Source organism: Triticum urartu, chromosome 6, assembly GCF_003073215.2.
Source record: "Triticum urartu cultivar G1812 chromosome 6, Tu2.1, whole genome shotgun sequence".
NCBI classification, from domain to species: domain Eukaryota; kingdom Viridiplantae; phylum Streptophyta; class Magnoliopsida; order Poales; family Poaceae; genus Triticum; species Triticum urartu.
In genome coordinates this window covers 484239629-484254915 of record NC_053027.1, presented here as the reverse complement: position 1 = coordinate 484254915, position 15287 = coordinate 484239629, and the positions used below count along the sequence as shown (strand labels likewise).

The 15287-nt window shown below is 46.7% G+C and overlaps 2 protein-coding genes across 3 annotated transcripts; both read left to right on the top strand.

Moving 5' to 3' along the window:
• Positions 1–1320: 1320 nt before the first annotated feature.
• On the top strand, positions 1321–8965 carry LOC125514418 (uncharacterized WD repeat-containing protein C2A9.03-like). 2 transcript variants are annotated; one of them, XM_048679740.1, is made up of 10 exons: positions 1321–1651; positions 2296–2468; positions 3436–3603; positions 3680–3766; positions 4589–4723; positions 4827–4937; positions 5498–5589; positions 5667–5772; positions 8022–8108; positions 8228–8965. In XM_048679740.1, the coding sequence occupies exons 2-10, from the start codon at positions 2328–2330 to the stop codon at positions 8639–8641; spliced, it is 1341 nt and encodes a 446-aa protein (XP_048535697.1). In that variant the 5' UTR covers positions 1321–1651; positions 2296–2327; the 3' UTR covers positions 8642–8965. The 2 variants fall into 2 exon arrangements, with proteins under 2 accessions (XP_048535697.1, XP_048535696.1); XM_048679739.1 differs by lacking the exon at positions 1321–1651 and adding an exon at positions 2061–2192.
• A 2798-nt stretch (positions 8966–11763) lies between these two features.
• LOC125512463 (ubiquitin-conjugating enzyme E2-16 kDa-like) lies at positions 11764–14680 on the top strand. Its single transcript, XM_048677557.1, has 2 exons — positions 11764–11997; positions 14315–14680. Exons 1-2 carry the CDS (start codon positions 11764–11766, stop codon positions 14678–14680), a joined length of 600 nt encoding a protein of 199 aa, XP_048533514.1.
• The last annotated feature ends 607 nt before the right edge of the window (positions 14681–15287 follow it).

The following is a 15287-nucleotide window of genomic DNA, read 5'->3' as shown; positions in this document are numbered from 1 at the left end:
AATGCATGTATTAGTGTTAAGAAAGGGCGAGAGACTCCTGGATCTCTTAGGGTTGCTACTAGCACCACATCGATACCCACTCCGGGAAAGGAGAGGGAGTTCGGGGATGCTGACACGTGCTTGGGGGGGAGTGGTGCTGATTCTCATCAGAGTTGGGGAAGAGGTAGAGGTGGGGCAGTAGAGGGGAATGTACGATGTACGGTGGAGTCGTGAGAGAGGTCATTCTCCGACCTTGGTTATGTGGGACTGCCCAACATGACCTAAGTTAGCAATTTGGCGTAATTAATGTAGACCAAAACAAGATGGTTTGGACATTAGAATTACTTCATAACCCATCTATGAACAAATTTGTAACTGTAAAAAATAACCTTCATCATCGAGCATCTCTACGCCAACGAGGAATATTTTAGCGTCATCAAATCAATTAATTCATCACAAACCGAAAGAAGACGCAAAGAAACAATAGAGTAGCAGTATCAAGCGAATGGGTAACTGTACGCATAAGTGCACCACCGAGTATCCACCTGCAGTCAATGCAAGGATCACCACGTCGGATCCATGACCTCCATGCGCTTGGGATGACGAGCACACCAAGCCCACACCCCATGGCCACTAGAGAACAAGGGTACTCGAATCCATGTATTCTGTCAGCCTGAGTCGACGAGGAAGACTACAGATTGAACACCCCGACAATAGCGTTCATGGAAACAAACCCCTCCTCTTCTCCCCCGTCGCACCTTCCCGTCACCACTCCGGCCTACTAGCCAACGACTAGGCTAGAACGAACGCCGGTTCGATCCCATCTAGGCAAGCGAGATCGAGAGACACAAGGAGGCGTGATGAGAAAGAGAGAGAGATGAGCTAGCATGTACTCCCTCCGTCCCAAAAATAAGTGTCTCTAAAAAAAGTGTCTCAAGGGAGTAGATCGGTGGGTCCGCTTGCCCTGTATTTCTTATGTACATCGATCCATACCTTTTTTTTTTACAAAACTAGAAAAGGACACACTTCCTGAGGTATTTGGACGGTCCAGATTAAGGCAGCAGGTGTGATCCCGGTGCCAAATCGCTGCTCTAAACGGGAATCAGTTTTATTCAGTTTTTTATTCCGGCTGAAAAGACACACATAGCCTAGTCCCTGCTGCAACCCCAATCATTCATCGGTGCGTCAGTCCCTCCGAGTTAAACGCCGACGTGACCAAAATGCTGGTACCCAGGCTGCGACGTCCCGAACAACCGCGGGGGCAGGCCCGTCATTTCGCGCCTCCCCGTCGCCCATGGCTATATCATCCGCCCTCGTCATGGCCCTATCCCCGTTCCTGTCCCTGCAGATGAACACACACACACCCACCCAGCGATAAAACTAAAAATTCAATTTTTGTTTTATTAAAAAAGAACAGACGAAAATAGAAACAAAAAGCGGTTGCGGGAGAGGATAAATCCCAGAACGGGGAGCGGAAAATAGTCGGAAAATATTAATCATTTCTTCCCGCTGTCCGCAAGGGAGAGAAAAAGGGCAGGCTTTCCCCCGTCCCTTATATTTTCCGGGGGGATCCATCTCCGTTCTGCTTGGGCGGCGTCTTCTGAGGCGCAGGCTTTCCCCCCCTCCGCTCTACCCCGGCGGCCGATTCGCCCCGCCTCGCTCGGCCCTCCAGGTGCGTCCCGTCCCGCCCCCTGTTTCCGCTCTGTTTTGGCGGATTTTTCCCTGATTTTTTCGCGTTGGGTAATGGTGATCTGTCGAATTAGGGGCAGATCTGAGCGACGGGCGGGCCGGGACGGCGGGTTCTAGGGTTTGGGGCGCGTGGCTCGGGTGAATTGGTTGCGTGCGCGTGCCCGATTTGTTGAGGGGAAAAGCGCGTTCTTTCAATGATTTTCAGGGAGGGATTTTTTTTCTTCGCCCTCCGGGAAGTTTTGGTCCGCTGCTAATCATTCAAGTGTTGACTTTCTACTCGATTCGCTTTCTCCGTTGATATATGCCTGCGAATTCTACCCCGTGTTGACTTCGTTCCATTTACTGCGCATTTTCTCGTCATGTCTGCTTACAATTATTCCCTAAGTGCCCAGAAACCAGAACGGGCAGACATATGTGACGCTGGAGATATGCTGTGGTGCTAATGGAATGGAAACTGCGGAAGGCTTCTAGATTTGCAGGAATTCCTGTGTTGTTTGGCAACTGCTCTTACCATTCTGGCTCGTGTAGGAAGTTCTAGACGCGCTTGGTTGTTTGCTACATGTGCAATTCGTTTCAGTGAGACACCGTGCGTGGTTGCTGATGTTGTTGTTGCCGTGTTGTTTACAGGTCAGGGAGGCTTTTCTCCTAGGAGAGGATCAATGTCCAATTATCACGACGATCACGTCGAAGACATGGAGGATGATTATGACATGGACGACCCCGCTGAGGACATGGTTGACGCCCACCACGAGCGAGGTTTAAGAGACTCCGATTCGGAGGATGACGAGTATGCCCATTCGGTATGTCCATCAGTTGTTATTTTGTATTGTTGTGATTGCTGCAATTGGAATTAAGTCTTACGCATAAATGCAGGTCTTGCTGTGTTATCAAACGTAGATTCGCTTACGTAGTCCTCATGCTATTCGTCGTATACTAGATAGTAACATGTGGCAAAATCGGGCAGTGGTTGTTCATTCTCTTATCTGGAGAGGAATGAACAAAACGACAACATCTCATGCTTGGGAGTGTTACGTAGTAAGCATGCTGCTTGTCGTATGCTACATATTAACATGGAACATGCCTGGATCAGTTATGTGAACATATAAATGACTTGATTGTAGCATTGATTGGCCATTCTCTTATTTAGAGGGGGATGAACAGAATGACAACGGTCTTACGCTTGGGAGTGTTACATAATCCTGATGCTGTTTGTCCTATACTACATATTAACATGGAGCAGACCTGGATCATTTATATGAACACATAAATGATTTGATTGTGGCATTGATTACTCATTCTCTTATTTAGAGTGGGATGACCAAAGCGACAATGGTCTCACGCTTGGGAGTGTGTATTATTTAGAGGGTTGTCTGGAGTGATGGAGCTTGTCGTTTTAGACAGTTGCACACTGTCACATGTCTTGTAGCGTCCATTTGCCTACTCTTTTTATGTACGCAGCTATCTGTTGCATGATTATGCCTCTCTTCTCATGATATCGACTTGCCATGCATATGTAAATATGCTTCCACTGGTCCGTTTATTCTGGCTTCCATTTCTAAACCACTAATTTGTTTGAACTATCGACATAGGATAAAGAAACCAGTTATTTCTCTTACCAAGTTTCTAACTTTACTTACCAATCTTCAACTTTACCAATAAGAGTTTACATATATGTGATTTATCTCCGTTGTTTCTAATTTACCGTTGTTTTAACTACATAAACCATGCTGCAGTTCTCTAAATGGTCGTTCTTCCTTGTCTGTTTAGAATGATAAGATCCCAGATACTTCGGCAGCGGATGCAAGAAAAGGGAAGGACATCCAAGGAATACCCTGGGAGAGGCTAGCTATCACAAGGGAAAACTACAGACAGACCAGATTAGAGCAGTACAAAAACTATGAGAACATTCCTAATTCTGGAGAAGCAGCAGCCAAGGTGTGTCTTGTAGAAAGTTCAGCAGCTTATGCAAAGTTTTCTGTCTGTTAACAGCTGACATGTTGTCTTGACACAGGAATGCAAACCGACTGTGAAAGGTGGAATGTATTATGAATTCAGACAAAATACTAGATCAGTAAAATCAACCATCCTACATTTTCAGGTGGGTTCATTCTGCCTCGCCACCTCTCCCAACACGCACACACATCACACAGTATATTCTGTTGCCAAATAATCATCAGATGTAATTGCTTGTGTATCTTTTCATTGGCACACCTTTCTTGATGCTCCATGATAAGATTATGATGTACTGATCACTAATGCAATCTATTCATATGTGCTAAGCTACACTATTGGCCAACATCCATTTTGATATTTTGTCTTCACAATCTTAGATGTACTATCTCCTTGAGTATATTGGAAACAAAGAATAAAGCAGCTGCAAAATTGCTAAGCTTAACTCCATATTTGAATGTTATTTTGGTCCACTACTTCATGCTTGATTGCAAATTCCAACTTCTAGTTTGAAGAAAATTGCATCGATGCTTTTAGCTGTATTGGTGTATATTAGTTTCTAAAGCTTGTATTAAAAACTTAAGTTGAATTAAACGTTTTAGAACATGAAATGCTTGCTTGAAAATTTGGAAGTTGCTTGCATGATGAAATGTATCCGTATATTAAAAAGAGAGGAAGGTGGTCCTTAACGTAAGGACCTAGGCTGGTCCTTGTATCTTTGGGGTTAATTCAAGTTACATGGCTGTTTGGAGAACCTTTTACCATAGGGATTCAACTTGTTGAAAGGTGTCTGCAAGTCCTGATTATGTTTCTCTGCCTATAATCTGTGTAACCTAAGCTGTTGCTGTGTTTGATCTAACCATTTGCATTTGGTCTCAGATTCTTAATTGATGTTTTTCCCATTCCTTCCACAATTTTGATACTGTGACTTTCAAGTGCGTGAAACAATTGACATGATTTGTGCCTGCAGCTGAGAAATTTAGTATGGGCTACATCCAAGCATGACGTCTACCTAATGTCACATTACTCAGTGCTTCACTGGTCAGCGTTGAGTGGTGTGGACACTGAACTTATGAATGTCCAAGGTCATGTGGCACCAAGGGAGGTATGGTGCATGATTGTACTTTATAATCTGTCTCAATTTTTTCACATCCTGTAGAGCTTATCTTGTTCTTCTTCTATTAATGTTTGTGGATCTCTTATTTCAGAAGCATCCTGGAAGTCTATTAGAGGGGTTTTCTCAGACTCAAGTTAGTACCTTGGCAGTCAAGGACAATTTGCTGGTAGCTGGCGGATTTCAAGGGGAGCTAATCTGCAAGGTAGGTTGCCCAAAGTAACTTGAATCTATATAAATCTGCTATCTCTGGCATGGTGGCAAACTTCCATTATTTGTGATGTCAATAACATTTGTGCATGCTCACCTAGCTTCTTGCTCCTAGTGCACTATTGATTCTAACCACTAGACTAATAGCTTAAGGGATTGAGGATTTTATGGTGGGATGTTTGTGGTGAACCAATATAATCACTGATTACCTGAGTGGCTGGGACTGCACCTCAAAAGAGACTGATATTGTTGGATTAAAAGTACTTGAGTCTGCTTCTTCAAGAGTAAAATCTATAAAAAGAAGATCATGTCTGGTGTTCAATAAACTCTTTGCAAAAGAGTTGTTCTTTTCTTCATTCTGAAAATTTTGCTGAAAATCACTAACTGATGACCACTATGTCACTGTTTTTCCTTTGCTATGATTTTGCGTGTGTGTGCTGAAAGTAACTAATTGATGGATGCTGGTGTGCTTGTGCTCACATCCTTAATCTTTATATAAACTCTTATTATTGATGTAATATTGATTTTTACCACTTCTGTTGATGTGGAATGCAGCACCTTGATCGAGAAGGAATAAGCTTTTGCTGTCGAACAACATATGATGATAATGCTATTACTAATGCAGTTGAGATATTCAATACTGCTAGGTAATGTGATGTCCCCAGTTATTAGGTTGTGAACTTGTTGAGTGTGTGTTCATGCTAGTTCTTGTTTTCCTTCCCAGTGGTGCTGTTCATTTCATGGCATCGAATAATGACTCCGGTGTAAGAGATTATGACATGGAGAGATTCCAGTTATGCAAGCACTTTCAGTTTGATTGGCCAGTAAATGTAAGTTCCTTTCTTTATTTCTACTACTTTTCTTGTCTTGTGAACCTGGAACACAATTTTTTTTACCTCTTGCTGCATATGGTTATGATCTTGTGCAGTCAATATGCTTACTTTTGGCATCTTGCTGTTGTTGAACCTAGTAAAATTAGAATAGGAGTTTTTTGTGTAAAAAGCAAAACAGGAGTGTGTGAACTGATGGTGCCTTGGTTCAAGGAAAAAAAAGAACTGTTGCCACAACTGACGAGATTATGATGTTCTGTCTTCTGTTCTGTTCTGAATGAGAACTGGGAAGTATGGTTAGAACATGTCGAGCAGACTAGCGAAATTTGACCTATATCTCCATTTGGCTGGCCATCTCCCCCTCTATATCTTCATTTGGCTGGCCATCTAAAAAGATTCCCCCCTCTATCTTCTACAACAGACCAGCCAAATTTCACCCTCCATATTATTACTCTCTCTCATGTATGTCAGTAATTTCTCATAACTAACAGTATATTTGTTATGGCAACATTTCTAACGATTGTATTTATAACGGCGAGATAGATATATGATGGCTATGTTTTGAACTATCTTTCGGTGCAGCTTTGCAGTTAGTGTATAGATTTCCGTACGTCTCATCGATCCGCCAGTCATTCTTTTTTTCCGTCTAGGTTTAGAAAGCTGCAGCAAATTCTATTCTCGGACATGAACAAACATTATATCAACGGCGGAAGTTATGAAAGCAAATTTATGCCACTGAATACTAAAATGGAGAGGAATATCAAGCAGCATTCACGAATCAACCATTATAGCATCACCAGTCACTCTTTATCTAGCAGCATTCATGAATCAACCACAGATGCAAATAACGTATTGGAAATTCGGAATCAAACAAGCACGATTCATTGCTGAGCCCATCAGCCCATGCGCACAGAGAACTCAAACACACATCTCTTGCATCTCTCATGACACCCACAATCCCCATTGATCTATCCTCTGTGGCTCGTGCGACCAAAGCGCATGCATCTCCGCCTACCAAATTCAACAGCAGCTGCCAGGGCCATTAACACAGCAGGTCACAACAGCATGCTCCGCTCTGTGTAGGATGTACCCCACCCGAGCTGCATCGCTACTGCCACCTCCACTCTCGCATCCTGGCCACCACCCCTCGTCATCCACCACAAGCAACATCAAGAAGCACCTCATCCATATCCTCCCGTCGGCCACTCCTCGTCCACATCCAAGCACTTCCTCATCCACCAACTCCTGTCCATCTCACTCTTAGGCCCTAATCCAGATCATCCCAATCGCTTGCTTCCCTTGCTGCCTGTCCGCCACCACCACCAACCTGCAGGGCCGTCATGCAGCCACCGTCTCTCCACCTGTGCTAGGAAGGAGAGGGGAGGAGGTGGATCCTACCTTTGAGGTGGGGACGGAGCTGTCGACCGTTGTGGCGGGAGTGAAGCATCCGAATGTGGTGGTTGAGCTCCAAACGGGGACAGAGGGCCCCACTCGGCACACGCCAGATGGCGTTTGTCCAGGCCAGGATGGATGGATCCAAAGATGGCGAGCCAGTGGGCGCGCGTGGCTGCTGGAGGAAGATCTTTCCTACTTTTGCTATTTTTTGCATGTAGCTTGTGTGATAGAGCAGCTGCTGGAGATGCTCTTACATTTGTGCTAATAGGCATCCTTCAGGATTAATCTTGCACATGGGCGTGTGGCTGGTGGTGGAAGGTCTTTCCTACTTTTGCTATTTTTTGCATCTAGCTTGTGTGATAGAGAAGCTGCTGGATGCGGTCTTACATTTGCGCCAATAGGCATCCTTCAGGATTAATCTTGCACGTTTACGCGTGGCTGCTGGAGGAAGGTCTTCCCTACTTTTGCTGTTTCTGGCGTCTAGCTTGCGTGATACAGCAGCTACTGTAGATGCTTTTACATTTGCGCTAATAGGCATACTTCAGGATTAGTCTTGCATGGTTGCTGGAGGAAGGCCTTTCCTACTTTTGCTATTTTTTTGCATCTAGCTTGTGTGATAGAACAGCTGCTAGAGATGCTCTTACATTTGCACTAATAGACATCCTTCAGGTTTAATCTTGCACATGCCAACCAAAGAAACCTCTTTTTTTTCTTCCTTTTTGTGGCTTGCTCCCTTTTCGACATTGTATTGATAGTAAATGGAGCAAAACACCATGTATACGCTCGTTATATATCATAATTAATGAAATGCTCTTGCTTTACTCTGACCCTATACTGTTGTTTTGTTGGTGCAGCATACATCTCTGAGTCCTGACGGGAAGCTTGTTGTTATTGTGGGGGACGATCCTAATGGTTTACTTATTGATGCCAATTCAGGAAAGGTATACGATCCCAGGCATAAAACACCAGATGTTCACCAAACCCTGATTAATATTTCAAATTAAAACGCTGATACCATGTGTGATTAAGCGGGTGCACCTGTTTTGTACTCTGGACACAGACTCTTCATTCCATGAAAGGTCATCACGACTTCTCATTTGCATCAGCCTGGAGCCCTGATGGCCGAACGTTTGCTACTGGGAACCAAGACAAGACATGCCGAATCTGGGATGCGAGGAACCTATCAAAAGCAGTCCATGTATTGAAGGGTAACCTTGGAGCTATCAGATCAATCCGGTTTACGTCGGATGGGCAGTTCCTGTCGATGGCGGAACCAGCGGACTTTGTCCATATCTTTGACGTGAAGAGCGACTACAACAGAAGGCAAGAGCTGGACTTCTTCGGCGAGATATCTGGGATGTCTTTCAGCCCCGACACAGACGCCCTCTTCGTCGGCGTGTGGGATAGAACATATGGTAGCCTCCTCCAGTTTGGGCGTCTGTATAACAATTGGTACCATGACTCGCTGCTTTGAGGCTAAAGCGGAGCGGATGTCGGGCCTGCATGTCTGTCCCCCCACAGCTGCACTGAATCTCGCAGCATAAGTTAGGTGTCTCCCTGAAATCGGAATTTCTCGAGTTGACCTGCATAATTCAAATTAATAAATGTTGTATCCTTGTATGTGTATATAAACAAATGTACAGATGCCTATAGCCTGTGTGCCGGGGTAGAGCGCATCTCATCATATATGTTTAGGTTCCAGTTAGTTGTAAGGCATCTTGACTCAAGTCGAGTGACGCTGTGAACATTGTCGTCGATGATGTTGTGACTTGTACGATGAATCCGCTTACTTGCGTCATGTTCTGTCTGTTAATTGTATGTACTTGTCTTGTTGGTCAGAATCTGTGCTATGGTGGAGGCTCCTGTTAGTTTGAGTGGAAGTCTGGTTTGGTGGTGCTTGTCATACGGAGCGGACGACATGGCTTTGCCTCTGGCTCTAGTTTTGACTGGTCGATCTCGGCCTTGTTGATGTGTGTGCGAGGTTTGTGTTTCTCGACTCTATCTGGTTAATTAGATTTTGTCCTTCTCTAGGATCTCTAGCGTTTTCTTAAGAGGGCAGCGGTTTGCTTTGCATTGTGGTCAGACAGTGTCTTCTGATCTACACTAGCAAGATGCCCGTGCATTGCACGGAACATCAAGATGCATTTTTTTTTACAAATACTTGTTGTGATTGACCCATGCGGGAGTAATCCCATGTGTAAAAACTAATGATATGTCGAGAAGGAGAAGAGATAAGGTGAGGAGTGGGGTGTGGTGGTGGTGGTGGTTGGTGGTTGGACTAAGCGGAGGCATGAGGATGGGCATGGAGATGTCAGATTGTTCCAGAGACTTCCTGTTTTAATTGCTCAACAATGAAGTTGTGGAAGATAGGATGAACGAGGGAAGGCCTTATCTGTAAATGTGAAGAGAGGTGTGGGTATTTCTTTGTAAAATTGCCATAGTTTGTTTTCTATCCGTCAGATATAGATCAAACGGTCTATATTGCAAGATGACACACACGTGATCACACCAACTTGGTATTTTTTTAACGAAATATGTATATGGCAACCGTGTGGCAGATTGCGAAACTGCCACACGCATCCAGCGCCGTCAGTTTCCTCTCGATCTCCTTCCTTTCCCGCACGACCTCCTGATTTTTTTCCTTTCCCGCATGACTCCCAATCTCCTTCCTTTCCCGCACGTCCTTCCCCACCGACCTCCCCTGATTTTCTTCCTAATTTTCGTAATCGTCAATTATGGCCCCACGTGCCTTCCTAATTTTTGGCAAAAATAATGCTTGGACTAGGATTTGATCTCTGGTTTGCAGGTAATCAACAAAAGGAGCTTACCACCTCACCTATGACACTCATTGTCGAACAAGCTAAGGCAAATACTGTTTTTGACATATTTTTGCCTTTAATATGTTAGCACTGAAAAACTTTTTGTTTCAAGCATCATGGTAACTTTGATCATTGGGAATAAATTTGTTGACCCCCCCCCCCCCCCCCGTAATTTCTGTAAATAGCACGATAACATTCACGCTATTGACCTGATAATTTAGATACAAACATCGTGGTAACTTTAACCATTGGGGAAGACAAATGTGAAAAGATATCCGATAATTTATGTGTAAATATATGGTAATATACGCAGCGCACATCTGATAATTGAGGTAGAAACACCATGGTAACTTTAACCGTAGGGAATATTTTTTTGAAAAGATACTCCGGTATCTTCTGTGTAAATAGCACGGTAGTATACCTTCCTCCCCTGGCATTTTTATGTGTATATAGCATGAAAACATATTCACTGCGATAACTAAACACCATGATAAGTTTTTGACCCATGGGGGAGGGGGGGGGGTGAATTTGTTGCTGAAACATACCCCTGATAAATTTTGTGTAAATAGCATGATATTTTAACCACTACGGGCTTGATAGGTTACCTAGAATCACCATGATAACTTTTTGTTCCGGGAAAAAGTTGTTCAAAACATTCCCAATAATTTTTGTGTAAATAACATGATAATATAAGCACTGCATAACCGATAACTTGCAATATAAACATGATGGTAACTTTTTTACCAAAGGAAAATAAGTTGTTAAAAACATACACTCACCTCGCGCGTGGGCCTCTTGGATGAACACAACACATGGCGTGCCACGGGAAAGTCACATAATGTTTAATGTCATGAGGGACACACGTGCTATAGGCGTGATAAGTTACGCAAAAACATCGTGATAATTTTTGACCTACGGAAAAAGCTACCGAAACACACCCAAATTTTTAGGTGCAAGTATCATGATAATATACGAACTGTAGACCCGGTAACTCATGTACAATCCCCCATGGTAACTTTGACTGGGGGGAGGTTGATACCATGGTAACTTTGTCCTGAGGAGAAATCATGTGGTAGACGTGAAGAAGTGACTGTTTTCTCGGAGGTGGGCGCCCGAGATGTGCAGGAGAAGCAAGTTTCTCGGGCGAGCCTGCAGGGTCGTTTGGGAGAAGGCGAGGTCAAAGGACAAGGAATCGTGTGATACTTTAAAATGAAAGAAGTAGAGGTGTGCCAGTTTTGCTTATATGGCACACGTGTGCCAAATATCACAGTCTTTTTTTAATAAGAGTAGAGATACTTTCTAGCCACAGCCTTTCTACAGGTTATTGGATTTCAATAAGTTTATGCTGAGACGGAGGTCCGAAGGCCACATTGTTTGCTCACAGCACGGCAATGATGCATTTAGAAGAAGAAGATTTCGGCACCTTTTACAGTGTTAGAAAATGTCTTATATTTTGAAATAGATGAAGTATCTTTAAATTTCTGCAAAGACATTTTTAAAAAGTCTATACTACTTAATACATGGTCTTTTGACCTTCTGAAAAAGAAAATCGAGCTATTTTTTTTCTTTGCTTCGCTGCGATGGTGCAGTGGAAACTAGCCCGTGCACCTATCTCGGAGACTCGGAGGTGTGGTCTGACGCAGCGTTGTGTTTCCACAAGTCGAGGCGCCGAAGCCATCGATGGATCCATATATAAAGCACCCAAGCTGGCCCGGAGAGCCAGCGTACGTAGATTTGCTCGCACCGCAAAGTTGGCAGCCACTCCACGGAGCCGACCATGCCGCAGTCTGGCCGGGCGATGAGGCGCATCCGCAAGGAACTGGAGCTGCTCTGGATCGACCCCCCGGCCTTCTGCCGGCCCGGCCCGGCGCCCGTGACGGACCTGTTCCACTGGGAGGTGGTCATCGACGGCCCCCACGGCAGCCCCTACGCCGGCGGCACCTTCCCCGTCGGCGTCGCCTACCCCAAGGACTACCCCTTCCACCCCATCAAGCTCACCTTCAGAACCAATGTGAGTCGGCCGGCACTGGCCTCTAGCCGCATGCATGCTTCATCCATAAAAGATCGACCGATCGATCGGCATCTGTACGTATGACCGCGCCAAAACGATCAATTGGTCAATTGCTCATAGTAATATCTATTGGAAAACGCTTGAAAACAGCCGACTTATTTTAACGCGAAGCATCCGTCGCCTGCTGCGCCGTCCCATGAATGCTTGCTTGCGATTCCTTGTGAGCACGCTGCGAGCTTGATTTGACTTTTCAGCGCACCCATGACACTGTAACTACTGTAATTACTAATCCTGTGCATGCTGATAGCTACTCGCTGTTATTACGACAAAATTGGAGTACCGTTGTTACTCCCTTAACTCTACAAATTAAGGCATAAATAAGGACAGGTATTTAGTGGTAAAATTGTGTCTATTTTTTTTAATTTAAAAATATTTAGATCGATTTAGGCTCGCACCAATGGACAATATTTAGCAGCCAAATAGGAACTGATATTTAGCGGCCAAATGATTATGTTTCATGTGGGGCCCGTCGACCGCTCTTCCATCTTAATTTTATTTTCATTTGGAAACTCCATTTTCGCATGTTTTTTATCGCCGACCCTTGCCTTTGTTTTCTGCATCAAGAAAGGTTGTCTGGTGCCTGCTTCTCCAAAGGTTGGTGGCTGCTAGCTAGCGACGTTGTGACGGCGGCCAATGATGTTGCTCCAGTTGCGGTGCTGCGAGGCAATCCGAGTGAATGTTACAATGCAGCATCAGTTGTTGTTGCGAGGTCATCGGAGTTGCTACGACAAGTGTTGCGACGGGGCGGCTGCGCCACTGCGAGCTAGTATTGCGAGGACACCACCGTGCTTGTACCAGGTGTTGCGAGGACGCGGATGCAGTATTACCTGGTATTGCGAGCAACCACTGTCATGTTTGTGAAACATGTTGAAAGCCAGTGTCGTGGGAGCGCCGCCATACTACGAGGCATGCTAAAGCCAATGCTACGAGGGGCGTCTCCATGCTATGAGAGTGACGTCGGTGCTGCGAGGCGATGTTGTGATGGGAGTCGCAATGCTATAGGGACTATCGTCGTGTCGCGAGGCACACTACAAGCAAATATTGAGAGCCATGCTATGGGAGCGTCATTGATATTGTGAGCCATGTTGCGAGTGGTGACCAGATGTTGTGAGGGGGAGGCGCGGGTAGGGGAATCATGGGATGTATTGAGCACGAGACACACTGTGTGTGATTCGATGACTGGCCACGTTGCAAGTGGCGACCAGATGTTGTGAGGGGGAGGCACGGGTGGGGGAATCATGGGATGTATTCAGCATGAGACACACAATGTGTGATTCGATGACTGACCACGTTGCAAGTGGAGGGCATGCCGGTTTCAAGCCAAGACGCCGACGCTATAAGGACCGGCCACCGCAACTGCAAGCCTTGAGACGTAATGCTGCAAGGGCCGAAAAACATCGGCCAGACGTCCGCTCCTGCGAGGCCATTTAGTGACGTTGTGAGTCGTTGCTGCAAGGCCGTTTAGTGATGTTGTGAGCCGCTGCTGTAAGGCCGTTTAGTGATGTTGTGAGTTGCTAAGAGGTCACCGGGGTTAATATGACGGACAGCGCTGCTGCGAGCTACTTGCCGCAAGGCTGTCGGAGATGGTACGACGGGTGGCGATGCTGTGAGGTTGACCGAGCTGCTTCGACGGACGGCGTTGTTGCGAGCTGGTGTGAGCCAATGTTGCGGGGCCGCTGGAGCTGCAGCGATGTACCGGTTGCTTCCATCACACGATGGTGATGCGTCGCTCGACAACCGAACGGTGTTATGGCCGCGATGATGGCATGCTTCCACGGCACGACGGTGTTGCGACCCTCGATGGGCCGCGGCGACGGTGTGCTTCCCCGACATGACCGTGCTGCAACGGATACTCCGTTGGTGTCTCGGCTGCAACGTGTAGCATCGATGCTGAGACGGCACCGCTGTGCTACCAGCCGGTGGTGCGACAGTACATGTGCTGCCACCCGGTAACGATCGACGTGCTACCAGCCGGTGTTGCGATGGTGCCGCCATGCGGCAACCCGGTGCTACGATGGGGAAGAACAAAGCAAGATAGTATTATATTCTACTAAACGAGGAGTGTTTATGTTGACTGGTCCGACCACAAGAAACAGTTAGGTCAAAGAGACATTTGTGTTGACACACCCACCGCCACCCACGCAACACAAGAACCAACGGTTGGCTTGTTCCATCGCATGGCTCGGAAGGCGGCTTAAAACTCGCACAAATCATCCGGTTGACGCCTAGTGCGGGCCATATCTATTCTGCACTGCAGGTGTACCACCCCAACATCGGCCCGGAGGGGAGGGTGGCGCTGGACATCTTCGGGAGCGAGTGGAGGCCTTCTCTCACGATCAGCACGGCCCTCCTCTCTGTCATCTCGGTCCTCCACGACCCCCTGCTCGACCGCCCCGTCCGCCGCGACGCCGCCCGGCTGTACAAGCGCGAGCGGGGTCTCTTCGAGCACAAGGCCAGGGACTGGACCCGCAGGTACGCCTCGGCGCCGGTCGCCTCCTTCTATCCGGCGGGGACGGAGACGTTCGAGGAGGAGGCGGCCAGCGGGGCAGTGGCACGTCGTCGTTCTTGCGGGGCAGGGCAATGGCGCTCCTTCGCGGCTCGTCTCCCATGCATCCAGCCATGAATGCATGCACCACGTTTTTTTCCCGATAAAATGCATGCACCAGGTACGATCATCGCCCAGCAAGAGCACAATAAAGTTCACCACAAGAATCCTCCATCCATAGAGTATTATTATACACGTACTAGCTACAGTAATTGGTAATTTCCGTAGAGTGTGTTGTCTTGATTACTTGTTGATCGATCCATGACCCTTGCTGGCTTTGGACCTTTGGCGTGGAACTCCTTGTGCTGCACCGAGGCGATTGCAACTTCTGAAAAAAGTATATATAGCCTGGTCTTTAGAGCATCTCCAACAACCACGCTAAACAAGCGCCGTGCAGCAAATTTGGCCATTTTAGCGCGCGCAACCCGCCAGATGTCTCCAGCGGGCGCGCAATAACCGCGCGCGCGGTATAAGGAGTTGGGCGCGCTGTCCGATTCGCTATCTCGCGCGGTGTATTTGGGGCGCCCGTTTCCGCGCGCGGCACACTCGAGCGCTCGCGCCGCACTCTCTCCTCTCCGCCTCCTACGCCCCGCGCGCGCCGGCGCCGGCGAACTGCACCCAATGGACGCACACGCCGGCACCCCGCTCACCCCATCCTATAGCCGCGACCCGTCCACCACCGCCG